This window comes from Schistocerca nitens, chromosome 5 (genome assembly GCF_023898315.1).
Source record: "Schistocerca nitens isolate TAMUIC-IGC-003100 chromosome 5, iqSchNite1.1, whole genome shotgun sequence".
NCBI lineage: Eukaryota > Metazoa > Arthropoda > Insecta > Orthoptera > Acrididae > Schistocerca > Schistocerca nitens.
This window is the reverse complement of record NC_064618.1, coordinates 224,951,069-224,977,566: the sequence shown is the minus strand read 5'-3', so window position 1 is coordinate 224,977,566 and position 26,498 is coordinate 224,951,069. Positions and strand designations below refer to the sequence as shown.

Below are 26,498 nucleotides of genomic sequence, written 5' to 3'. Positions count from 1 at the left end.
CCATTAATGTCCAGATGCATCTCAGTTGTGTCTTCGCTGCTTAATAGATTGAACGAGGAGGTCCAGTTGTGTGGCCTGCTCTTCAGCAGATCTCAACCTGTGCAATTTCTGGCTAGGGGGCCATCTCAAAAGTATTGTATGCAGCGCCCATTCCAGATGTGGAGACAATGGAGCAGCATATTCATGCTGCCTGGCCGATGTGAGTGCGTGAGGCAGATTATGCTGCAACGTATACACACATGCATTGAGGCACACGGAAACCATTTTCAACACATACTGTAACTGTGGCTGCATGGTACAGCGTGTATTAGACTGCAGTCTCTGTAACAGTTTATGATTGAAAGTTCATTAGACCTTTTTTGTTCTATATCCTCTCATCGATCAGTCCCTGGAGTTTGTACGTGGTGGAATAAATCATCCTGTATTTTGTGCATTCTTCTTCAATTAGCTTGTCTGTGATTCAGTGCCTCATATATGTGGTGAGTAGTAATCCTTTATTTCCATATTGTTGATCCTGAACTTTCCATTGTTCTCTCTACAATTTATGGTCCTATGAATCAATTCTCAACAATGTGACAATGAACTTGATTAAGGTTGGATGGCTTGGCTATCTTACACTTCTAACAGGCACTTCATTACTGCCCTTGATAAGTAACATTCGAGACAGACTAACATCAGATATACACAAATATCAAACAAAAAATTGCTATTTAGGATAGAATGTCTTGTATCAATAACGTCACTTTATTACGAAAGAAAATTAATTATAATTATTACTCGCATTTTTCCTCACAACACTTTGAACATAAGTGTTAGTAAATAACCTGAGAATGAAGGATTTTTGACATACTTTTATTTGAGCTCTTTTCGTTGATTCCCTTTGAAGAATCTGCCCATAAGTAATTCTGACACACCATGTATAACAATTATAACTGTTTATGAAAGTTATGGATGTAGTGCAATACTTCATATGTTATTCCTATGTGTAAGCTAGTGCAACATCACCTTGGTACATTATTTTAGTTGTCTCTTGTCATTAGTTGCTGTTAAAGTAATAAATTTTAATACTATTAATTGCACATTTTTAATATCTGATTCACATTCTTTCACGTCTTATTATGAAACAAATTGAGTGTTTGATTTATTCTGTGTTATCAGGTCACCTGAAGTTCTGTACACAAACTTTGATCCATCTGATATGGCGTTTTCTCCATCTGTACCTGTGCCGAAGAAAAATGTAGCAAAAGGAAGACCACTGGGAAAAATAAATTTTATTAATCAAGACCTAGAAAACTACACAGAAAATATTTTCAAGGCTGTAAATACAACATTCAGCTGATTTTGTAACTCTCATACAAATTCAGTTGGCTACACTGAACTTTAATATTGTGAAAAGTTGTATATAATTTTAAATTTCATCATGCTTTGCATTCCTGACTGTTGACTAGCATCACTCCAATGTGTGTACACAGTTTGTGATTGTACCTGTAAACATTATGAGGAAAAACTTCATATTGTATTTGAAAATTGAGCTACAAATATGAATAATATTATCAGTAAAGACAACCAATTATCTACAGATACAAGACTTATACATCCTTCTAACTATGCAGCCCACATCATTTACACTGGTGTGTCAAAATGTTATAACTATCTGCTTAATAGTGTCTCGGTCCACCTTTTGAATGCAGTACACCAGCAATTGTGCATGGCATGGATCTGACAAGTACTTGGTAAGTTTCCAGAGGTATATAGCACTACACACAGATTACACATTGCCCATAAATTACAGGCTGATAGCTTAATGGTACAGAGCTGGTACCCAGTTGTTTTTGATTTGGTTCAATGGCCAAAACACCAATACGTATGAGTTCAGTATTATGCTCCTCAAACTGCTGGTGCACTTTTCTGGCCTTTGGACACTCAATTATCTTGCTAGGAAATGTCATTGCCATTGCCATCAGGGGAGACATCAAGCATGACAGGAAGCAGGTTGTCTGCAATTATTGTTGTTGTGTCGATTCCCTAAGGTCTCGACACAATGAGTGGCTAGATGCACGCGAAACTAACGCAGACGGGCGTAAATTCTGAAACAGGAGACTGGATGAAAACTATAAAGAAAAGAAGAGAGATTTTAATATACTTAACTTTAATGTAGTCTTGTTCTTGTTGAAATACATCTCTTGCATAGTAGTAAGCAATTAGCACTGATACCATTGGCGCCTTGCTAGGTAGTAGCGATGAACTAGCTGAAGGCTATTAATCTGTCTCTCGGCAAATGAGAGGAATACTTGGTAGGTCTAGTCGCAAGCTATGTCGTCCGTACAACTGGGGCGAGGTCAAGTCCGTGTCTTGTGACCTGCCATGTGGTGGCGCTAGGTTTGCGAATACACAGTGGCGACACGCGGGTCCGACATGTACTACAGGACCGCGGCCGATTTAAGTTACCACCTAGCAAGTGTGGTGTCTAGCGGTGACACCACATTCCTCCCCCGCAAATCGGCGAACGGTCGTGAGATAAGGCTTCCGCCCGCCGTGGGGAGGACCCCATGTTGACGTATGCGATGAGGTGGGGAGCCTAACAACAGGCGAGGCTGTGCCACCCGCACCCGGCCATTCGGTCCGAGGGGAGCTAGGAAACGCCTGCAAACCTAGTCCAGGGTGCACGTCAACATGAGGTGTATGCGCACGTAATGAGACAGAAGGGTCGACCTCCATGTGGTCGGAGCACCCGACGGGCGAAGACGACATCTGGTCCGGAGCGGGCAAGAAGTCCATGGCGGAGGACGGCTGGTCACGGGAAGCGAGCGGCGGCGCGTGACCCAGGGAGGCGCCATGCGGTTGCAGCGAAGCGTCCGCTGCGGGCGGCGCCGGCGGCGGCTGCGGCGGCGCGACGCCATGAGGCAAAATGGAAGGCATCGTCGGTAACACCTGGGGATGAGGCGAGCCAGTAGATGGGTCCCCAGGGCGCTGACCTGACGGCTCCGTCGCTGAAAGCAGACGGGGAGCGGCAGAACCCAGGCGACGACAGAGGCGCAGCTGATTGAGATGCCGACGCACCTCACCAGAGGCCCCCAAAACCAAATACATCGCGCGGCCGAGGCAGCGAAGAATGCGCCCTGCGAGCCAACGCCGTGAACCGCGATAGTTGCGATAATAGACAACGTCGCCAGGAGCAAAAGCAGGAGTCGGCCGCTGCACAGGAACCTGATGTGGCGGATGCAACAAAGACATCAGAGTTCGATGAGGACGACCATGGAGCAATGCAGCCGGCGAGCGACCATCGCGAGGCTGAGAGCGATATGAGGACAAAAAGAGCAACAAAGCGTCCTCCCGAGAATGCGACTCTTTCAACTTCAACATCTGCGACTTGAAAGTCCGGACCAATCGTTCCGCGGCACCGTTTGACTGAGGCGAAAACGGCGCGGATGTCAGATGTTGAATACCATTGGCCTTGCAGAACGACTGAAATTCGGCGGACATGAATTGTGGGCCATTGTCGGAAACAATAGTCTGCGGAAGACCTTCAATGCAAAAGATAGCAGACAAGGCTCGGATTGTGGCAGAAGACGTCGTGGAAGACATCCGGACAACAAAAGGAAAATTACTGAAAGCATCGACCACAACCAACCATCGAGCATTCCAGAATGGACCAGCAAAATCTATGTGCAAGCGTTGCCAAGGGGAAGTGGCTTTCGGCCATGCAAAGAATTTCCGCGGCGGTGCGGATTGTTGTTCGGCACACGCCACGCAAGAGGAGCACATATTCGTAATCGCAGCATCGAGTCCGAACCAAGTACAGTGCTGTCGAGCAAGTTGTTTCGTTCGCACTATACCCCAATGTCCTCGGTGAAGAAGCTTTAAGACAGAGGACTGTAACGAACGTGGGACCACGACTCGGGATTGATCATTATCGGAACGCAACAACAAAACACCACGTCGTACAAAAAGTCTCTCCTTGTGAGCAAAAAAACGGCGAACCAAAGGATCCTCGATCCGTGACTTTGACAAGGGCCATTGCGTAGCAACAAAACGCAAAACGGGAGCAAGGACAGGGTCAGCAGCTGTGGCTGTAGCTACACGACGAAAATCAATCGGAAACGATGCGACCACGTCATCGGCTTCCGAATCAATGAACATGCAAGCAAGTTCGGAAGAATCGAATGCCTTATCCTCAGCAACAGGCAAACGGGACAACGCATCAGCGTTTCCGTGCTTAGCAGTGGACCGATACAAGATATCGTAGCGGTACTGCGAGAGAAAAAGTGACCATCGAATGAATTTCTGCGCTGTACGTGGAGGTACAGGCTTGTTCGGATGAAAAAGTGATGTCAACGGTTTGTGGTCCGTGATGATGGTAAAGTGACGACCATACAAGAAATCATGGAACTTTGAAACACCAAACACAAGAGCCAAAGCTTCCTTCTCTATTTGTGAATAATTTCTTTGCGCAGAAGAGAGCAATTTGGACGCAAAGGCAATAGGGCGATCATGCGAGCCATCCTTGTGCGCAAGCACAGCACCGATCCCGAAATCCGATGCATCTACCATCAACAAAAGGGGTTTTCGGGGATCGAATGGCGTAAGGCAAGTATTTGAAAGTAACGCCGATTTCAACTGGCGAAAGGCGCGTTCGCATTCCGTCGTCCAGACGAACGGAACACCTTTACGGCGTAAGCGATGAAGCGGAGCTGAAATGGAAGAAGCATTGCGCACAAATCGGTGATAATAATTTACCTTACCCAGCACACTCTGTAGCTGTTTTAAGGTCTGCGGTGACGGCAAGTCCTGAATGGCACGAAGGTGCTCTGGACTCGGATGTATTCCTTGGGCATTTATGACATGCCCCAGGTACGGTAAGTCACGAGCAAAAAACACACATTTGTCCTTCCTCAAGCGAAGACCATTCTGACGCAAGACCTGAAATAATGTTCGGAGATTTTGCAAATGTTCTGCTTCTGTCTTTCCTGAGATTACAATATCGTCCAGATAGTTCGCAGCCGTAGGGACCGACGCACAAATAGTTTGTAAATATTGCTGAAATAAAGCAGGGGCGGATGCACACCCGAATGGCAGTCTTTTGAAGCGATACAAGCCAAGATGCGTGTTAACCACTAAGACGCGCTGGGATTCTTCGTCCACAGGTATTTGCAAGTACGCATCTGCTAGGTCCAATTTTGAAAAATATTTTCCCGGGCACAGTTTGTCAAAAAGATCTTCCGGGCGGGGCAAAGGAAAAGTAGCAGTCACAAGTTGTGGATTCACAGTTGCCTTGAAGTCCACGCAAAGTCTCAATTTTCCGGAAGGTTTGGGCAAAATTACTAAGGGTGAGGCCCAGAGAGAAGCCTGCACTCGTTCAATGACACCTTGAGATTCTAAATCGTGCAATGTTCGTGCGACCTCATCACGCAATGCGTGGGGAACATTGCGCGCTCTGAAAAATTTTGGTTGCGCGTTGTCTTTCAGTTCCAAATGCGCTTCATAGTTCTTAGCGCAACCAAGGCCCGGTGCAAAAATGTCTGCAAATTCTTCACAAAGACTAGAAACACTGGCGGAAGGCACAGTCTGATTCACGGATAGGACCTGATTTACAATAGACATATTAAACAATTGAAACAAATCTAAACCAAACAAGTTCACGGCACTAGAGGAACGAAGAACATAAAATGACACAAGTTTTGTCTGTCCCTTGTATGTTGCAATAAGGCTGCACTGTCCTAACACAGGTATGTGCTGTCCTGAGTAACTAGTTAACGTAACATTTGCGGCACGCAATGGCGGGGCGCCCAGTTGTTTGTACGTGTCGTGATTGAGCAAGGAAACTGCAGCTCCGGTATCGAGCTGGAATGGTATCACTTTTCCTGCAAAGTCTAAGTCCACAAAAAGTTTATTGTCTTGTTGACGACAAGAGCGACTGTCTCGTGCAATTTGAACTGATACAGGTCCAGAAGCACTTGCAACTTTACGGGATTTCCGGCGACGTCGACGCACACGTTGGGTGGGACGAACACAGTCACTGTTAGCTAAAGTGTCACTGGACGGGTGGGCATGAACTACATGAATGTCCATGGGCGAAGGTCCCCGAGCCTGATTGTCCTGGGTTCGATTCCGGCGCGAAGCAAAGGGCCTGGAATTTGTGTGATTGTCTGATCTTAACTTTTTCTGGCAAACACTTTGTACATGTCCTTTCTTTTGACAGTAAAAGCAAATAGCTTGGCGTGACGGGCAATTTTCACGCGAATGTCTAGTTGCACACCGCGGGCAAGATTTCACTGCATTTGCTTGCTTACGCGGCGCACGTGGTTGCAAGCTAGGCGGCCGCAGCGAAGTCGGGCGCGAGGGCCGCTTAGCGTCCCGTGCAGCGGGCCGGGCGGGCCGATTAATGTGACACACTGCTGGCGAAGTTTCAAATGATGCCTGAGCAAAGTCAAGTGTGTCTTGCCTGTCCAATATGTCTATCACTTGTTGCAGGGAGGGATTAACTAGTTTCAAAATCTGTTCCCTTATGCGAACATCAGAAACGTTCTGTGCAATTGCATCACGCACCATAGTATCTGAATATGGGAGGCCACATTCACAGGCAAACGCGCAGTCTCTAGTAAGGCCTTGCAAAGTTGCTACCCACTCCCTGTTAGTCTGACCGGCCGTACGTTTTGTACGAAAAAACGTATACCGTTTTGCAACTACATTTACTGTTTCTTTGAAATAGGCATCCAAAGCAGACAAAATTTCTTCGTAGGACAGAGTTGCTACGTCGCGTCGGGGAAACAATTTCACTATCACACGGTAGGTAGACACACCGACACAAGAAAGCAAAAACGGCTGCCGCTCTTTACCTTGAATTCCATAAGCAGTGAGGTGGAAGTTGAACTGATCGGCCCACTCAGTCCAGCTTTCGGTTGTGGCCTCAAAGGGCCTAAATGGCGGTGCGACAGCGGTGTGTGGCTGCGGTAGCGATGAAGCGGCTGCCGCCGCATCGGTTTGCAGCGCACGTTGACCCTGGACGAGCTGTCCAAGGGCTTCCAATAACGCCTGCGTCTGCTGATTCTGCAAGCGAAAAAATTCGGACAGTACATCTGGAGAATGCGGCGAAGCCATGACACAAGCAAATTAGAGCAAATAGAACACAAGAACTGCAACGTGGGCGCGGCACCACACCTCGTCGCCAAAATATTGTTGTGTCGATTCCCTAAGGTCTCGACACAATGAGTGGCTAGATGCACGCGAAACTAACGCAGACGGGCGTAAATTCTGAAACAGGAGACTGGATGAAAACTATAAAGAAAAGAAGAGAGATTTTAATATACTTAACTTTAATGTAGTCTTGTTCTTGTTGAAATACATCTCTTGCATAGTAGTAAGCAATTAGCACTGATACCATTGGCGCCTTGCTAGGTAGTAGCGATGAACTAGCTGAAGGCTATTAATCTGTCTCTCGGCAAATGAGAGGAATACTTGGTAGGTCTAGTCGCAAGCTATGTCGTCCGTACAACTGGGGCGAGGTCAAGTCCGTGTCTTGTGACCTGCCATGTGGTGGCGCTAGGTTTGCGAATACACAGTGGCGACACGCGGGTCCGACATGTACTACAGGACCGCGGCCGATTTAAGTTACCACCTAGCAAGTGTGGTGTCTAGCGGTGACACCACAATTGTCTCATAATCCACAGCTGATTTGGTGTCTTTGATTACTACCATAGGACTCAAAGAAGCCCAAACAAATGTCCCCTTTAGCATAATAGTACCAACCACATTGCACAGTGCATGTTTCAAGCAGCTGTTTGTGTGGATTATGGTGTATCTGGACACAACTATCGACCTGCTGTAAGATGAAACATGATTCATCTGACACATTTCCTTTGATCTACTGTCCCTTCTCAATGGTTCCACTGAAATCTTAATTGATGACGTCACTGGGTAATCATGGTGAAATGTTGGGGTCGTCTGCCTTAGAAACCCATGCTGAATGAAATACCCCAAAACACTTCTGACTACACTAGCATTGTACTCTCTCATGACACTGGCCACAGGGAGACACCTATCCTGCTTTGCAGAGCAGGCAAGCCTTCAACCTCCACCTCCTGTGATGAAGTGTGAACATCTAATACCTTGTTGCATACTTATGGTTTCACCATCCTTCAATCACTTCCCGTATATGCTTATGACAGTAGCACATGAACAGCACACCATCTTCATCATTTCCTACACGCTCGTGTCCAGGTGCTGAGCCATAATGTGTCAGTGGATTTCCACATTTCTAGCTGGTACCCCAGATCACGTAAGAAACAGATTGACCGTCCTTACGGCGGAACAGTCAACCGTAAAAATAGTTTTCCCGTCGGTCAACAGATGTCGCAGGCGACGCTACAATGCTAACTGACCTGTCCATGTCGTAGAATTGGCAACGCTGTATCTTCGGTGATGTGAATGACGCTGATTTGTGTTCGGCTAGAGCGCTGTGCGCGAATTGCATTCGTCACACAGCTGACTGTAGACCATGATCAGCTATGGTTTTTCCCGAGTTTTCAATCGAAGAATGTAGATTAGCTCCTGTAATTCTACAAACCAAGTTTATTTCTACTGTAGGGATACTTATCACAATCATATGCGAAATGAAATAAATGGAAAGTAACACACAAATATTTCTCTGTTTAAATGCAGACTGTATTGCAATCGCATAGGTTTTACACTCGCCTTCCATGCCGTCTATTTCCTCTTTGTTATACATCTCTTCTGATACGGATTAACACTAGAAAATTTTCAAAATCTTCTCAACGTCTTTGAAATATATTCCGTTAATTTACTGACAAATATTGCACTGAGCAGTGGGTTTCGCGTCCTGACATTACCGACATAATTATTTTCCTACGCCATTTGTTTGTTTTGTCAAAACCAGCGGGCAAAATAATCTTATCTCAATATCAAAGATTTACATCGTAGCTGTAACTAGAAGTCTGCGCGGACAGGAAAAATGCCGCCGTCCGTATGTGCACCGCATCCACAAGATCATTATCCACATCTGCCAAGTTGCTTATCCGCATTCTGAGATATTAACGTTTTGTAAAGCAGTTTAACCCACCACTGCTCTGAAAAGAGACTTGTGCCTGGCCTGAATTTTTGTCTGCTGATGTCCGCACTCGGTTGTGATGCGAATTAAGGCTTGACATATTTCAGTGACAGTCATTTCAAATTTAAATTCTTTTACTTTGCATGTAACTTATCGTAAATGATATAAGAGTGGCACAAAACGATGAATTTTGGATTGTTGTTGAAAGGGGGCTGCAAACGCGGTAATATACAAATGAAAGCGAGTTTTTCGAGCATATTTTGGCGGTGTCAACTTTGAAGAGCCACAGACGGCAAACCATAATTATGTTAAAAACTTACTTTGTACAGTTTAAAGATAACCCGCAAATATTCGCAACAGACGTACGCTTTTATCTGCAACGCAGTTACTACTAGGGATATCCGCACTCGCGCAGACCTGTTACTATAAGTAGTGTTGTTTTCGAGTGAAAGCTGTGTGAGGATTATTAGCGCACAGATAAAAAAAATTAAAATAGGCAGCGTCTATAGTTTGCATGCTATGCTCGTTCTCTTCTATTCTCTTCCCTTCATTCTAGTATAAACGCTTGTTCACACGTATAAACGAATGGCAGTGAACATTGGCGAATTATCTATGAATACTTATTTGCAGCAGTGTAAACGAGGTTTTACACTCGTTCACTTTGTTCGCTCTAGTATATACCAGGATTTAGAGGGACCGATGACCTAGCAGTTAGATGATGGCTATTATTCATTTATTCCATTTTTGCGATTTCAGCTCTAGAGCCATTTTAAAGTACCAAGGGAAAGGTCTTGTAAGGCAATGCTTCTTAAATTGTTTACCAAATGTTACCACACTATGCTTTGCATTTTGTTATCCATATGTTATATTGGTTTCATTTTTCACATTGCACACAAAAATGCCTCTACAGACAAAATTACGATAGTGAAGTGAATAAACAGTTTAAAAAAGTCCAAATCACAGCAAAGATTTCATTTAAAAATCATATGATATGATTCTTGTACAGGAAGGGCTGCCACGTTATATCAGAATATAAGATCGACAAAATTTAGACGGGATCGAATGCTTAGGGCTCTTTATCAATTCTTACTCTAACTAATTTATTGATTTACCTGAATTTAAAATCCACTCGCGTAACCTTTCTTTATCTTTGACGGGAAATATGAACATTTTTAGTTCAGGATTTGTTCGTCTACCCCTTCCACAGTTGATATACTCGCAGGCCCTCGGCATGACGACTCGATCCACTACCATGTCAAAAACAGCTGTACTTCACAGACGCCAAGTAGTGGAAAGCTGCACGCGTTCGGCCGATGTTGCCACATATTTCACAGAACGGAGTGCCATCTAGTGGTTGATTCCACAAGTACGGGTGTGACGCTGTTGCCGCCTGGTGGCCGTTCCCTGACAAGGGTTGCCTGATAGACCATGCGATCGGGCAGTCTGGTTCTTATGTGATCTGGGCTGGTACCATCACTACAGTGATTCTGCATTCACCTCTGCTCCGCTTATATACTTTGTTTACCATGTCACATGCCTGTAACACTGTTAGGTGGCAATCAGTCTCGTGTTGGACAGTTGTCAAAAATATTTTAGCTCATCAGTGTAACAAATCATATATTTAAATGAGTTGAAAATTTAATTGTGGTGGAGGACTCGAATTAGATTGAAGGAAAAGGACGAGGAAGAGTAGTAGTTGGAGAACAGGGACTGGAGGAGGGAATAAAGGGGAAGCCACATGGTAGAATTTTGCCCAGAACTAAATTTAATCATTGCTTATTCTTGGTTTAAGTATTGTGAAAGACTGTATACATGGAAGAGACTTGGAGACACTGGAAGGTTTCAGATCGAGTACATAATGGTAAGACAGAGATTGCAAAAACCAGATTTTAGACTACAAAATATTTCCAGGAACTGATGTGGACTCTGACCCATGATTTATTGGTTATGACCTCCAAATTAAAACTAAAGAAATTGCAGAATGGTAGGAGATTAAGGAGATGGCATCTGGACGAATGGAAAGAACCATAGGTTGTTTAGAGTTTCAGAAATAGCATTAGGAAATGATTGACAGAAGCAGGGGAAGGAATACAATAGAAAATTAATGAGTAGCTTTTAAACATTAAATAATGAAAATAGCAGAGACTCAAGAGGCAAAAAGACAAGGCTTAAAATCCAAGGATAACATTAGAGACACTGAATTTAGTTTAAAAAAAAAAGAAGAAAATATAACAATGATGCAAGCAAAAGGAAATACCAGATGTCTAAGACTGAGACTAATGGGAAGTTCAAAATGGCAAAACAGGAATGGACTGACAAGAAATGCAATGATGTAGAAGCAAGAATATCTACGGGAAAGATAGGTGCTGGCTATCAGAAAAGTAAAGTGGCCTTTAGAAAACAAGGAGCATCTATCTGAATATGAAGAACTCAGATGATAAGAAAAGAAAGGAAATGTGATAGTTGGAAGGAAGTGTCTATACAATGGAAATGAACTTTAAGACAATATATTGGAAACAGAATGTGAAGTAAATGAAGATGAAATGAGAGACATAGTATGAAAAGTAGTTGACAGATCGTAGAAAGACCTAAGTCGAAACAAGGCACCCTGAAGTAGACATCCCTCAGAATTATTTAGATGCATGGAGGAGCCAGCTGTGACAAAACTATTCTGTCCAGTATGCAATATACATGGATCAGATAAGATTCAGATTTCAAGAAGAATGTAATAGTTCCTACTCCAAAGAAGACAGGTGTGAATTTAACGAAACTATTAATTATTTATATACTGGCTCTGCTCAGTGAGTTGTGAGATTGCTGGCCATTGTGGCCGAGTGGTTGTAGGCGCTTCAGTCTGGAACCGCGCGACCTCTACAGTCGTACGTTCGAATCCTGCCTTGGGCATGGATGTGTGATGTCCTTAAGTTAGCTAGGTTTAAGTAGTTCTAAGTTCTAGGGGAATGATGACCTCAGATGTTTAGTGCTCACATCCATTTGAACCATTTGATGTGAGATTGTGTGGTAGTTGGAATAAAAGGATAAACTTTGAAGTATAAGAGGTAAAAATTTTTTATTGAAAACTTATTCTATTTACAATACTGGTTCATAAACAACATACTTCACTTTGCTGTCTGGGGCATATACATACAAATATACATGGAGGAGACTTGGAGACACTACATGTAGTTGACTGTGAGAGAAGAAGGTGTCTTTGAAGTTGGTGCTGCAATATTTAAAGTTTATCATTGCACTTTGGTAATTGTAAAACTGTAGGCTAATCTGATTGGAAATTGTCGTCTTTTAAATTAGAATGGCAATGTTATTATGGGGATAAATAGTGTGTGTCCATTGTATTTCTGGTCATAAGTTTGGCTTCGACGATGTTATTCGATAGCTGTTTGGCTATCATCCTTCTTCCAATACACGGTTTTGGTTAGTTGAGATTTCTGAATAGTGTGATCGGAGATCCAATTTTGAGTTGAAAGCAGTGTAATGGCATTCCTGGTACTTGAAAGTGGTGTAATGGCATTCCTGGTACTTGCAAAGAGTTTAGAAATTCTGTAGGGAAGTTCACACTTTCTTCAATGTTCACTATCCTGTCAATCGATTTGCATATTCTCGCTTCACCGGGAGTTTTCTTTTGAATATTAAAGTTGATATCATCGACAATATTATTTTTAATTGCCAAAATTGCCCTTTCAAATAGCCAGTTCGGATTGGTATAGTTGTGAAAAATGCTTGGATAAATTTGGTCGATGAGTTTTTTAGCATTGGCTGTGCTGCAGAACTCAATGTTGAGTTTAATGAGGCTGGTTGTCTGGTCAGAAGAATATGTGCCTTCACCTATTTGTAAACATTGTTGAGCAAAATGCGCTGTTTCATCTTTTGATAGTTCACTTAACATACATTTTGTTAGTTGCAGTATTTGCATGTGTGGCCATGATACAAGTTTTTTTAAGCATGCATTGATCTCGTCTGCTGGTGTTGACGTGGGGATAACTGGAAGTGTTTGTCGAAAATCGCCTGAGAGTTCTCCACCCATCATGTCAGAGTTTCCTCACAAGTCTTGTAATACTCTGTTCATGGCTTCGACTGATTTCTTTTATGTGCCACTGTGCATTTCTCTCAGAAGATAATTTTAGCTTGTTTAGAAGTTCACCTCAGCCAGATACTCTTGAGATTTTACATACTGGGAATTGTACTTAGGCCATATTCAGCAGTAGTTGTGGCACAGAATGGGCAGTTCATCCTCTTTTCATAAGTGTGGCTCCAATGCCGGATAATGCCAGTGCATGTGCCACGTGTTGTTTAGCACGTATTTCCACCAGCAATAGATTTATTAGAACCATTTTCCCAGTGTCGCCTGGTGCACCCAAGTAAGTAATTTCACCAGTGTTTTTGTCGATACAGTCCATGATAATGTGGATGGATTGATGATATTCTACTGGAATTCCTTGTTGAAATATTTTTCTTGTTGTGTTCCATGTGTAGTAGGTAGGGACGCCGACATATAGTAATGTTTTTGCGAATGGATTCGTTTGGCGCAGTTGGTAAAAAGCTGTTGATGTTGTGTTCCGAGGTGGTTCGCTTGCAATTTTTGTGACAGTGTCTTTTGTGAAGTAAACTCTCTGTCTATTCTTACAATGTACTGCTAGATGTTGCACAGCTGGTTCACATTCATGCATGGAAAAATAAAAACTCCACCACACTGCTTCATTACTATTGATGTATCTTCCCATTTGGTACATGAGGATCTCATTGTTCCTGTTTTGTCGTTTGCTGTCTTTGTCTATTTGAAATACTGCTATGTCACTGCTTTTGTTCACATACTTATAGGCATATTTGATGTATTTCACTGAACTGTAGTATTCTACATTTATGTGTGCTTAGAACATTTTGGAAAGTAGTATGTTGTATGGCACTACCCATTGATTATCTGTTTCCAATTTATCACTGCCTCACGTTCATATTTTTGCTGTGAAGTCACCTTTTTTGGGCAATAGTCTTGTGTATTTGGGATAGCCATCAACTCTGGTTTGTGTGCTGTCCAAGTGTGCTTTTGAATATAATTTTTGTTTTTTTTTTTTTTTTTTTTCTTTTTCCATCACTCATACATGGCGAATTGTGGTTTAATGGCCCGCAGGGTCCATGAATCATGTTCTTCACTACTATGTCATACAGATCTGAATCTTCTTTTGAATTGGGAAATTCAGCTTGGATGATTTTGTCAATTTCTATGGGATGAATTCTGTCACGTAGCCACATGAGTTTGTGTGAGTGAGGCAGTCCTCGTTTTTGCCATTCGATTGTGTACATCCAGCATGTAACAGTTCCAAAGGTGTATTTTGTGGTGACTTCAGTAAATGTCATTTGTTTTGGTCATAAAACTTGGGCTATTATGTTGTGTCTATCCATGGGGGCGTGTCTGTAACTTAGCTCTTCTTTGATTTCTGGCCACAAGTTGCATATATTGTATTATGAGGGTAAGATTACCATTATTCCATTGTTGTCAATGTTTCCGTCATGTATGACTGTGTCTTCTGATTCAGTCTTATGTAAAGCATCCATTCTACTTCTATTTTTGCATACATATCTACCAGGAATTGTTGGAATAAATGGCGAATGTTGAGAATGTGACTTAATGTTTCATTGTCTCTGATCATTAAGCAGTAAGCGTAGAACTCATTGGAAGTGGCTGTTTCTGCACCTGTTTCAGGTTGCATTTGTTTCACACTGAATTGATACCCATCCTCTCCATGCAGGAATATTAATGGATATTGGAGGCCACTATATGAACGGTGTGTCTGTGCAATGTGTTGTAGTTCTTCTCTTCTTCATTGTACAATTATGTCATAGCATGTGTTTTCATTGCCCACAATTATGATGGCAACTTTGTCTATCAGAGGTGCATTAGATCGAGATTTGTGTTCTCCATGTGTCTTTTGTTGTCTCAAATTATAACATTATAGTCATCATGAATCATTCAGTCTAGGGCTGAATCAGTTGATTGTATTCATGTAAGATCCTCTGTACATCTTGGACTACTACTCATCTCAATCCACTGATCTTTGTACATTGTTGACCAATTCCTGTTTCTTCATTTCCAATTAAATACGTTTGGTCTTTGTTGGGTAGTGGTAGTAGTGATCCCATGTTGTGACAGATTTGTCCTTGTATGGAAAAAATCTAATCGATTACATCTCAGTTAGTGTTGTTCAAAGTGACATCGACAGAAGTCATCTGGAAGCAAGTGTTGTATGCTTTTATACTTTGAAGAAAGTGTTTTGATTCTGGAGTTGCCCTGGTCGTGTAATGTAAAAATTCTTGCAGAGGTGCTTCCAGTGGTGGTAACTGAATTTTTCCATTCATGCAATAGAATCCTTGCCTTTCACTAATGAATTTTTTTGTTGCAAAATTGGCAGATGTTATCCATTTTTCCAACTACGAAGTGTTTGTGTTGTTATATTCTTTCATTAGGTCGTAGTGGAATGCTTCATTTGTTAAGTTGTACTGTTTACTTGTTCCCTCTGGCACTTCTCATAGGGTGATATTTTCATGGCTGGCTGGATTCACAGTCTTTTATTATAAGGTTGTGTCACAATTCTTGATTCTTCAATCTATTCATTTCATTATTCTTTGGTTTCTCTATTTCTCACAATTCTCATTCTCATTATTTTGGGACTGAAACATGCTTCACACTCTTCGTCTGTTTCATCCTGTTGGTATTCTTTTTGTTTTCGCTGTTTTGCCTCAGAACTGGTAAGATCTCCTCCACTTTTACATTTGAGGATTGTCTAAAATATAGATCAGATCAACTTTTTGTTAACACCTTGCATGCTTTTCACATTTTATTTTCAAGTTATATTCTTCACTGTATCACTTTGACTACTAACACTTCACTGTTTGTTTTTATACATTCACTGCCCTATTTTTTCAGTTCCTCCCTCCATCACCAACAAGAAACAGACGTTTGAACACATGACAGGTCTTGCTTTATGTATCCCTACCAATGGGTAGCCCCACCAGTGGTGAATTCCAGAACATACCAAAAGGCTTTGAATGACCCACAATGTTCCCAAACATTCCACAACATTCAAGAGTGTTCTGGAATGCTCCACAGTGATCTGGGATGTGCTGGGATCATACTGAACATTCTGGGATCTTCTTGAATTCTCAAAACTATTCCCAAACATTTCTCAACTCCACAGGTCATTGGGAAACATTCCGGAACATTCTTAAATGCTTTCAAATGTTCTGAAATGTTCTCGAATACTACCAAATGTTCTGGAATGTTCTACAAATTTCTAGAGGACAAAGTTTCCCAGCCCTTATATCCTCAAAAGCACATCCTTCAGGTAAAAATGGGAACCTTCTTCATGGATGAGGAATAGAGGGCTACTACATCATATAACTCCCTTGATTGTACTAAGTCTCATTTCTGAGTTTTAGTGGCATACGCATTGTATACTTACTTTTATAATATATACTGACTTAATGTATGGCTGTTATTACATTCCACAATAAAAACGCCTTTTTCTCGAACAATACATATACACATATTAAAAATACTTAAAAATTCATAATTATAAATTAAGTATATTTGCAGTGTTTACAAAGCACAGAAGGCAATATATTCAACTGCTGAATATATCCAAATAATGGAAAATCCAGGATGGAATAATGGCAGTATTATGGAAAGGATAGATTGCTACTGACCATACAGCGGAATGTTGAGTTGCAAACAGGCATGACAAAAAGACTGCTAACAGGCAAGCCTTCGGCCAAAAGGCCTTCCTCTGAATTAGACAACATACACACATTCATGTAAATGCAATTTTTCCCATACGACCACTGTCTCTGTCTCTGCTACCAACGCGTTGCATGAACATTGAGTGTCTGTGTGTGTGTGTGTGTGTGTGTTTGTGTGTGTGAGAGAGAGAGAGAGAGACAGAGTATTTTGTCAAATTCAGAGGAAGGCCTTTTGGCTGAAGGCTTACTTGTTTAGCAGTCTTTTCGTTGCGCCTGTGTCTGTGACTCAAAATCTCCACTGTGTGGTGAGTGGCAATCTATCCTTTTCATAATGTAGAACACATTTGATTAACAACTTTGTTGCCATCAGTAACTCCTCCATATCACCAAGAAAAAATATTTTTGGGTGTCCACTTATAATATACTGATTAGTGTGTCGTTCTGCGCCACAGCCACAGCTGGGCAATGTTGTTAATTCCTATTTGTACATAGAGTCAGCACATCTTCCATTATTTGTCCTTATACTGTTGAGTTCAGACCAGTTCTCGCAGAGCCTGAATGTGTTTTGAGGCATATAAAGCTGTTCTGGGATAGCACTGTTCTGCCATATTTCTGCCTTTCTCAAATGCTGCTTCCCTTTCATGTCCTTTGACTCTTATAGCTGTAGTCTGGTCTCTGTACAAGTTGTAAATAACTTTTTGGTCCCTGTATTTCGTCCTTGCTACATTCAAAACTTTAAACTGCATATTCAAGTTAACAATGTCAGTAGCTTTCTCTCTAACTTTACAAATGCAATAAAAGTAGGTATCCTTTCATCAGCCTGTCTTCTAAGATTGGTTGTAAGACTAGTATTGCCTCATGTGTTTGTTTTATCTTCCACAAAGATGGCATCTACCAGTTTTTTTTTCCATATGATTGTAAATAACCTAAGTAAGATTTTGCAACCATAACTTATTAATGGTTCTGTGTATCACCTTACACACAAAACCAGGCTGCAGTTATAAGAGTCAAAGGACATGAAAGGGAAGCAGTAGCTGAGAAAGGATACCGGGTGAGGTGGCGCAGCGATTAGCACACTGGGCTTGTTTCCAAGAGTATGACAGTTCAAATACCTGGCCAGCCAACCAGATGTGGGTTTTCTGCAATTTTCTGTAATTGGTCCACCCAAATCTCAGGGCGGTCTCTTTGAAAAGGGCATGGCCGATTTCTTTCCCCACTCTTTCATAATCTGAGCTTGTGCTCTGTCTCTAATGGCCGTGCTGCCAGTAGGATGGTAAACTCTTAAATCTTCCTTTAGAAGGAAGTGAGAAAGGGTTAAGTCTGTCATCAATGTTATTTATACTGTACATTTAGCAAGCAGTAAAAAAAAAAAAAAAAAAAAAAAAAAAACAAGAGAAATTGGAAAAGGAAATTAAAACAGAGAGGTGAAGCAGAAACTTTTAAGTTTCCCAATGACACAGTAATTCTGTAAAAAATGAATAATGTTTAAAAAAGAGGTTATAAGATGAACATAAACAAATGTACAACAAGAGTAGTGAAATTAAATCAGCTGATGCTGACAGAATTAGATTGGGAAATGAGACACTAGAAGCAGCCAGCAAGTTCTGGTCTCAGAATAAGGACAAACAGTGGAAGATATTCTGACTCAATGCATAAATGGAAATTAATGATGTAACAGAATGACGAACTGTTTAGCATATCATACGTGCATGCCCAAAAATGATGTTATTGTGGTGATCCAGAGGACTTCCTGATGGCAGCAAAGACATCAACTGAATATATTCAGCAATTATATATATCTCTGTGGTTTTCTGTGATTTTTAAATATTGCAAATTTACTCAACTTATAATTATAAATTTTTATGTCTTTTAAATAAGTGAATATGTATTGTTAAAGGAAAAAATCTTTCCTGCGTGATGTGATACTAGGAATACACTGCCAGAAAAATAGATTAGTACACTTAGAAAGACGACATAGATTTTGAGCCAATGACAGCATGTGCACCTGAGGGATAGAAGACATGTTTCAATGTTGTCTGGCAACAGATAGCGTACTGGCATATATACCAGAACGCCATCTGTGTCTATGGTTTAAAAGGGAATGCTCACAGCCAGAAGGCTAATTGTGCCGCAAACGCATGAAGGAAGCAGGCAACCGTGACATGGAGAGACACTCGTCCTTCCTAAAGTCAACTGAGCAAGTTTGAAAGGGGTCAGATTGTGCCCTTCCAAGTGGCGGGATGATCCTTTCGCAGAATTGTCACACAAGTTGGGCATGCTGCGACAGTTGTATAACGATGCTGGTTCAGTGGTCACATGAACATTCTCACACCCATAGATGAGGTTCTGGACGTCCACGCAGCACTGACGCTTGCCAGGATCGTTATATTGTAAGGGCAGCAGTGGCAGACTGTACAGCTACCACAGCACAAATAAGAGGGCTTATGAGCACAGACTTATCAGCATGAACTGTTGTGAACTGGTTATTAGCAGTGGGACTACAGGCACAAACTCCTCTAGCTCATCTTCCACTCATGCCACAGCATCAATGTGCACAGGTCGACTAGTGCTGTTAGATCACTTAGAAGATGGAATGGCATGTTGTGATCTTCAGCGATGAAAACTGATTGTGCCTGCACACAAGTAATGGTCATTTGCATGGTGAGCGCTGTCGTGGAGTGCATTTGTCCAAGACACAAAGGTCCCACAGACCTTATGGTCTGGGGTGTGATAAACTACAACTTTGGTCTTTCTGGAGGCATTACTAGTCTGCTTGGTATGTGCAGAATGTTGTTAGACTCATTATTTTGCCGTCCTTGCAGCAGGAAGGAGGTGTGTTGTTCCAACAGAATAATGTTTGTACACACACTGCCCATGAAACTCATTGTGCTCTGTAAAACGTGGAAATTTCCCTGCCCAGCATGATCTCCGGACTTTTCTCTCCAATTGAGCACATGTGGGATATGATGGGATGAGAAGTGACCCATGTGACTCATCATCCAACAACTCTTACAGAACTGCATGAACAGGTCGAGCAGGAATGGCATTATGTATCCCAGGATAGAATTCACCACCTGTACTGTCAACTGATGCCATAATCAGTGCCCATGGAGGATACACCAGGTACTAATATGAGTATTTCAGCAAAGGTTGATACCTGGTACCTCAGAACCGCTTGTGCTATTGATCTGTAAATGTAATCATTTCACATACTCCATGTGCACTGTAGCAACAGTAAATCTTGAGAGATTTGGAAACCTCTAAATAGGTTTACTAATTTTTTCCTAACAGTGTATATAAATAATTAATAATGTGGTAAAATCCACATCTACCTTTTGTAGAGTAGGAACTGTTATGGCCTTCTTGAAATTTGAGGTTATTTTGTCCAATTCGTTTATCTTGCATACCAGACAGAATAATCTCATCACAGGAGGTTCTCCCAAGCATGTATATAATTCTGAGGGAATGTTGTCTACTTCAGGGTGCCTTGTTTCATGTCAGATCTTTCAGTGCTCTGCTAACTTCGTCATGCATTACCATATCTTCCATTTCATCTTTACTTACTTCATCTTCTCTTTCTATAATATTATCTTCAAGGTCATTTCTCTTGTATAGACACACTACGTATCCCTTCCACCCTCAGCTTTTTCTTCTTTGTTTAGTGTGGGCTTACCATCTGAGCTTTATATATTTGTACATATGTTTTTGCCTCAAAGGGCCATTTTATTTTTCAGAGAAGTGGCATATATCTTTCCCATAGACATATATGCCTCTGCAGCATCTACTTTTCCTAAAATAGTTTTCACTTTTAGATTAGTTCGGTTAGTTACTCCCAGGTATTTCTTGATAGTGTATTATTTATTTATTCATTTTGTTGTTTCATAATTTCGGGTAGCAAGTGAATCACAAGGATATGAAATGTGTTAAATAGTAAATGCTTCAGATACAAAGTGAAAAAAAAATCTAATAAAGAACTTACATTCAATGAACATAAAACTGTGTTACACTGAGGAAATGTCATTAATACATACAGAAGCAAAGTTAAACTGAGTATTACAATAAATAAATACATGAATACTAAAACCAAAATTTTTATGTCTGTGTTAGTGCTCAAAATAAAGTTAATTAAAAGTATTTCTAAAACAATTGTATCTTTACTGGTAGTATTCATTTTCCCTCATAAATTCATCAAACATTTAAGATGATTTCTGTATTAGGTACTTTTCAGAATTTGAAATTTGGCAGATTGCATATCTCCCACCGCTGATAATATCAACGAATAACATTAGCAGTTGTTTATGAAGTCATTTGATATGTGCATTAAACAGTTTAATGCTGGAGTAATAAAATCCTTTTTGAACCAAATTTTGACTTCTCAATTCAGTGTGCAGACTGTTTTTGGTTCTTGTGTTTTAGTCATGATATTCACTTCTGTGTTTGTATAGAGAAGAGTTATTACAAAGATTAACAAGCAAGAAATATATTGTGAGGAGGTGATAAGAATTGTCATCTTTTGAAAGAAGTACCTGCAAGATTGAAAGGTTGGTTCCCCAGAATATAATACCACATGACATTAATGAATGAAAGTAGCAAAAGTAGGAATCCTTAATGGTATCTACTTTGGCTTCTGAAGCAGTAAATGGTAGTACAAATATTACTGAGCTAAGTCTCTTAAAAATGAAGAATGTGTGTCAACCAATTACATTTGCTGTCCATATGTGCACACAGCAGTTTTGTATCCTCAACTTTTTGTATGAATTGATCTCTATACTTTATGTTAATATTTATTTTTGGTGCATGGGACCTCATATAAGGGGCATTATCCATGTGGAGTGAGAGACCATTTTGAAGAAAACCAATTTAAAATTTCAGTGAAATCTTTGTTCATATATATATTTATCTGACAGTTCATCAATGAGAATTGTAGAATCATCTGTAAAAAAGGTGAATCCCACTTCGTATTGGAAAAAAGGGGGAAGTTGTTAATGAAAGTAAGAAATCGCAATGGACCTAAAATAGAGCATTGTGTCACTTTGCAACTTAAGGTCCTGCATTCAGGTCAGTCAGGTTCTGCAAATGAGCTATTTAACACTATAGTGTGCTTTAAGCATGACTGAAGCCATGAACCAGCAGTACCACCTAAACCATAATGTTCTGCCTTTTTCAAAAGAATTTAATTTCATAGTTTACACAGTCAAAAGCTTTCAAAAGATCACAAAAAATACCTGCTGGAGGCGCCCTTTTTTTGGGGGAGGGGGGCTTACAAAACTTATTAAAAGTGAATATCACTTGTTTGGTTCAAACACCAGCATGAACCACAAATTGACTTTTCCCAAGTATATTCAGGAAGTTGAGGTGATCAACAATCAATCTATGAATGAGTTTCTCAGAAAGAATTTTTTGAGAAGATAATTAAAAGGGAGATGGGGCAGTAGTTTGTAACACTATTTTTATCACATTCTTTAATGAGAGGTATTACTACAGACAGTTTTAGTCTGTCAAGGACAACTCCTTATTGCAGAGATATGTTGCATAAGACTAGATTTATACAGTTATAACAGTATTCCAGTATTTTACTACATTTTATTTTTCAAATAATGGGAACTCCAGGTAGGAATATCAACAATGTAGGAAAAGATGGATTGCTACTTACTGTAAAGGAGAGATGTTAAAGTTGCAGACAGGCACAATTAAAAGATGCTTAAATAGAGCTTTCAGCAAAAGAGAAATGCACACCATTCATGTACACAGGCAAGCACACCCCATGCACAAATGACTGCCAACTCCATCATCTTGGGCTGGAATGTGACTATCACATTGGATGCAACCAGCAATGTGGAGATGAAGGTATGGGATAGTAGTGTGCAGGTGAGGAGAGAGACGAACACTGTCTGGTAAAGTGTGCAAGGACTAGAATGCCAAAAGGCACAGTGTCAGGAGGTTGTGGGGCTGGGAGGTGGGGAAACAGGAGCAAAAAAGATGGGTGGATGTGTTGGCGGGTGGTTGGGTGGGGGGGGGGGGGGGCAGGCAAACAAAGAGGGTGGGAGACAAGAATGGGGAGGAGGCGATAGGACAGAAGGGATGAAAACTGTTGATTGAGGGTGTTGGGACAGTATGTTACCGTAGGTTGAGGCCAGGATAATTATGGGAGCACGGAATGTATGGTAAGGATAACTCCCATCTGTGAAGTTTACAAAAGCTGCTGGTGGAGAGGAGGATCCAGATGGCTCAGGTAGTGAAACAGCCATTGAAATCAAGCAAGTTATGTTCATCTGCATGTTTTGCCACAAGGTGGTTTATTTTCCTCTTGGCCACAGTTTGGCTGTGGCCGTTCATCCCGCTGCACAGCTGGTTGGTAGTCATACCAACAAAAAAAGCTCTGCAATGATTGCAGCAGAGCTGGTAAATGACATGGCTGCTTTCACAGTTGGCCTGGCCTCTGGTGGGGTAGGATAAACCTGAGATAAGACTGGAATAGGATGTGCTGGATTGGTGGATTGGGCAAGTTTATCCTATCCCGTCAGGGGTCAGTCCACCTGTGAAAGCAGCCTTGTCATTTACCAGCTCTTCTTTGATCACTGCACAGCTTTTTATATTGATATGACTACCAACCATCTGTTCACAAAGATGAACGGCCACCGCCAAACTCTGGCCAAGAGCAAAATAGTCCACCTGTGGCAGCTGAAAATAACATGCTCGATGTCAAAGGCTGCTTCACTACCCAATCCATCTGGATCAATCCCTCCACTGGCAGCTTTTCTGAACTGCACAGATGAGATTTAACCTTACAACACATTCTCAGCTCCCATAATCATCCCAGCTTCAACCTACACCTAACAAGATGACACAGAGGTTAGCACACTGGACTGGCATTTGGGAGGATAACCGTTCAAACCCGAGTCTGGCCATTTCAATTTGAATTAGGTTTTCCATGATTTCCCTAAATTTCTTCAGGCAAATGCCAGAATGGTTCCTTTGAGAAGGCATGGCCGACGTCCTTCCCCGTCCTTCCCCAATCGGAAGAGACCAATGACTTCACTGTTTGGTCCCCTCCTCCAGATCAACCAACCATCAACCTATGGTAACATACTGGCCCCACACTCTCCACCCAACAGTTTCCCTTTGTCCATCATCTCATCCCCTTTCTCATCTTCCACTCTCTTTGTTTGTAGCTGTCTGCCGACCCCCCCCCCCCCCCCCCCCCATCTTTTCGTGCTCCTCTCCTTTTTCGCTCCTTTGTTCCACATCTCCCTGCCCATAAACTCCTTACACTGTGCCTGTTAGCCTGCACATTTCGCCAGACAGTGTTTGTCTCACTCCCCACCCATACACTACTATCTTTTCCCCTTCCCCCACCTCCTCCAGACTGCTGCTAGCATCCCACGTGATGTGTCTTTTAATTGTGCCTGTCTACAACTTAACATGGCTCCCTTATGGTAAGTATCAATCTATCTTTTTCCTGCATTGTTGACTTTTTAATTTTTAATGATTTAATTATTCTTTCAATCTCATTTAATGTAACAAGAGGTAAGAATATCTGTGTGGTTCTGTTGCTGATAGCTCTCTGTTAAAAAGCCATTGCTTTGTCTACAAATCCTTTACAGCTTGTCTTCTCTGCTGCTATCAAAAAATGTTTGTTCCATATTTCTGCAACCATTTCAGACTGCTTTGTAGTATTTACATCTTGTTTAATTTCTATCTGTGCCGCGTTCCCTGATTTTCTCTCACTTTTTCACTTTATCGCATTCCAAATTATTTTTATTTTGTTTTCTGACATCCAAATTCCAGATTTTTTGCACACACTCTTAGATTTATTTATTACTTCCTTTAGTGTGTTACAGTACAGTTTGTAGTGCTGCTGTTTCATTGGGTCATTACAGGTTTTGAGATAACTATGTAGCAACCTCTTTGTTCTTCAGGATGGTCTTATTCCTATAGGCTTCTTGTCAGTGGCAATATGGCTGTTTCTCATTACTTTTTGGGCAAAGGTAGCTTCAAAGAGAGGTGTAAATTCCTTTTAAAATGTATTATACTTTTTATTCACGTCTGTTTCACCAAAAACTGGACTATCTGTTTCACCGAAAACTGGACTACAGTCTCTCTCTTGAAGGCTGTAGTTGAAATTTTAAGGGTCTCATCATTTACTATCCTAAAAGATTTCTGAGAATGCTCAGAACTGCTGCACAGTTTGATTTCAGTCAGTGTAAGCATTGACCATCATGGTCAAAAGAGCCATTAACAGTTGGGCACACACCAATACTGTTGACTCTTGACTTATCTATAAATATATTATCAATGAGATTGCAACAATTATTTGTAACCTTAGTTGGAGAATCTACTACTATCATCAGGTAAAAAGACTCAACCAAATGTTCTAAATCTACTTTACTAGAAAATATACATTAAAAGCTATTAAATTTTTGGACTTTGAACACAGTTGGGATGAAAGAGAATCTGGCTGCCTGGGGAACACATTTATGTCATGTGTAGGAGCTTTGTGAAGTTCTGACTGACGAGCCATAATCTCTACTACACACATTTCAGTATGTTGTTGGATACAGTGAATCCTTAAATCTAATGCTCTGTAAGATGTATGTTTTTTTTAATTACCACACCATCTTTCTCCAAGATAGTTATAGACTAATGTGCGGTAGACAGTAACCAGTCAGCTGCAACATTTTAACACCTCTCTTAGATGTTTGCTAAAACATAATATATCATCAACATCTTTTATCCCTTGTGCATCCTCAAAGAGAACAGAAATTTCATTTTTTATATTTTCATGAAAAATGGACATTGCTTTGTTATTTGCTACAAGTGCATACTTTTGCCTAAAACAATGTCTGAGGGCTTTAAAACAATAAGCTCATTGTTAACTGTTTCACTGATAGGCCTGATGAGGTTGCTGGTTCCTTTTGAGGGGAATAGGTTCCAAATGGGGAAAGGGGGGGGGGATTTTGCTTTCTTTTATAACTGCTGCATTTAGGACAGCTAATGCATTTTTTTCTTCATGACATTAAGATGCATGCAGTAGTTGGTAGATAACTTGAGTACAAAGTTACATACATCTATGACACGAGTACTGCTAAAATGCTTGCACGTCTTTGATAATTTAAAGTTCATTTGTGAAATAGCCTCACTTACACAGAACTTTGGTTTTCACAGAAAATATCTTGGAGTGATAAAGTGCTGGTTATTTCTCCTCCGTGTCCGTAGAACATCATAATCTTCATTGCAGGCCACAGTGTTAGAACCACCAATTAGGACCTAATAATCATTTTTTACTCTTTCATGATCATAGTGTGCTATGACGTCTTGAATTTTAGCACTAGGTTACATGATTCCACAAACCTCAGCAATGCTACAACTGTTTTCTTCAGTTTAGGTTATACCTCTCCTGTGGCTGACTGCAAAAATATGCACACATTTTGATACAGTTATTCATAACAGAATGTATTTCCTTTCAGAACTTTCATTTATAACTGCTGAAAATTTAGGCTGTGGCATACCAAAAGTAACTTTTTTTTACAATAACTTTCACTTTTTGGAACGTCAGCCATACACTACTTAAGCTTCAGTTCTGAGCCAGTTACTACAATATTGTTATTTGAAGGATGTACATTAAATTTGTTCACATTCACAAACCTTGTAGGTGACATTTTAGTGCCTAATGCTTTATGTTTGT

General features: G+C 41.0%; 2 protein-coding genes across 3 annotated transcripts in view; one reads left to right on the top strand and one right to left on the bottom strand.

Moving 5' to 3' along the window:
• LOC126260819 (nucleolar complex protein 3 homolog) overlaps positions 1-1,339 on the top strand; it is a 118,208-nt gene extending 116,869 nt beyond the window's left edge. For both annotated transcript variants that reach the window (XM_049958203.1, XM_049958202.1), the window contains exon 14: positions 1,159-1,339. In XM_049958203.1, coding sequence (XP_049814160.1) covers positions 1,159-1,339 — 181 coding nt within the window. The remainder of the gene's footprint in view (positions 1-1,158) is intronic.
• An 18-nt stretch (positions 1,340-1,357) lies between these two features.
• LOC126260821 (uncharacterized) overlaps positions 1,358-26,498 on the bottom strand; it is a 162,728-nt gene continuing 137,587 nt past the window's right edge. The window contains exon 6 of the mRNA XM_049958205.1: positions 1,358-1,485. Coding sequence (XP_049814162.1) covers positions 1,451-1,485 — 35 coding nt within the window. The 3' untranslated portion in view covers positions 1,358-1,450. The remainder of the gene's footprint in view (positions 1,486-26,498) is intronic.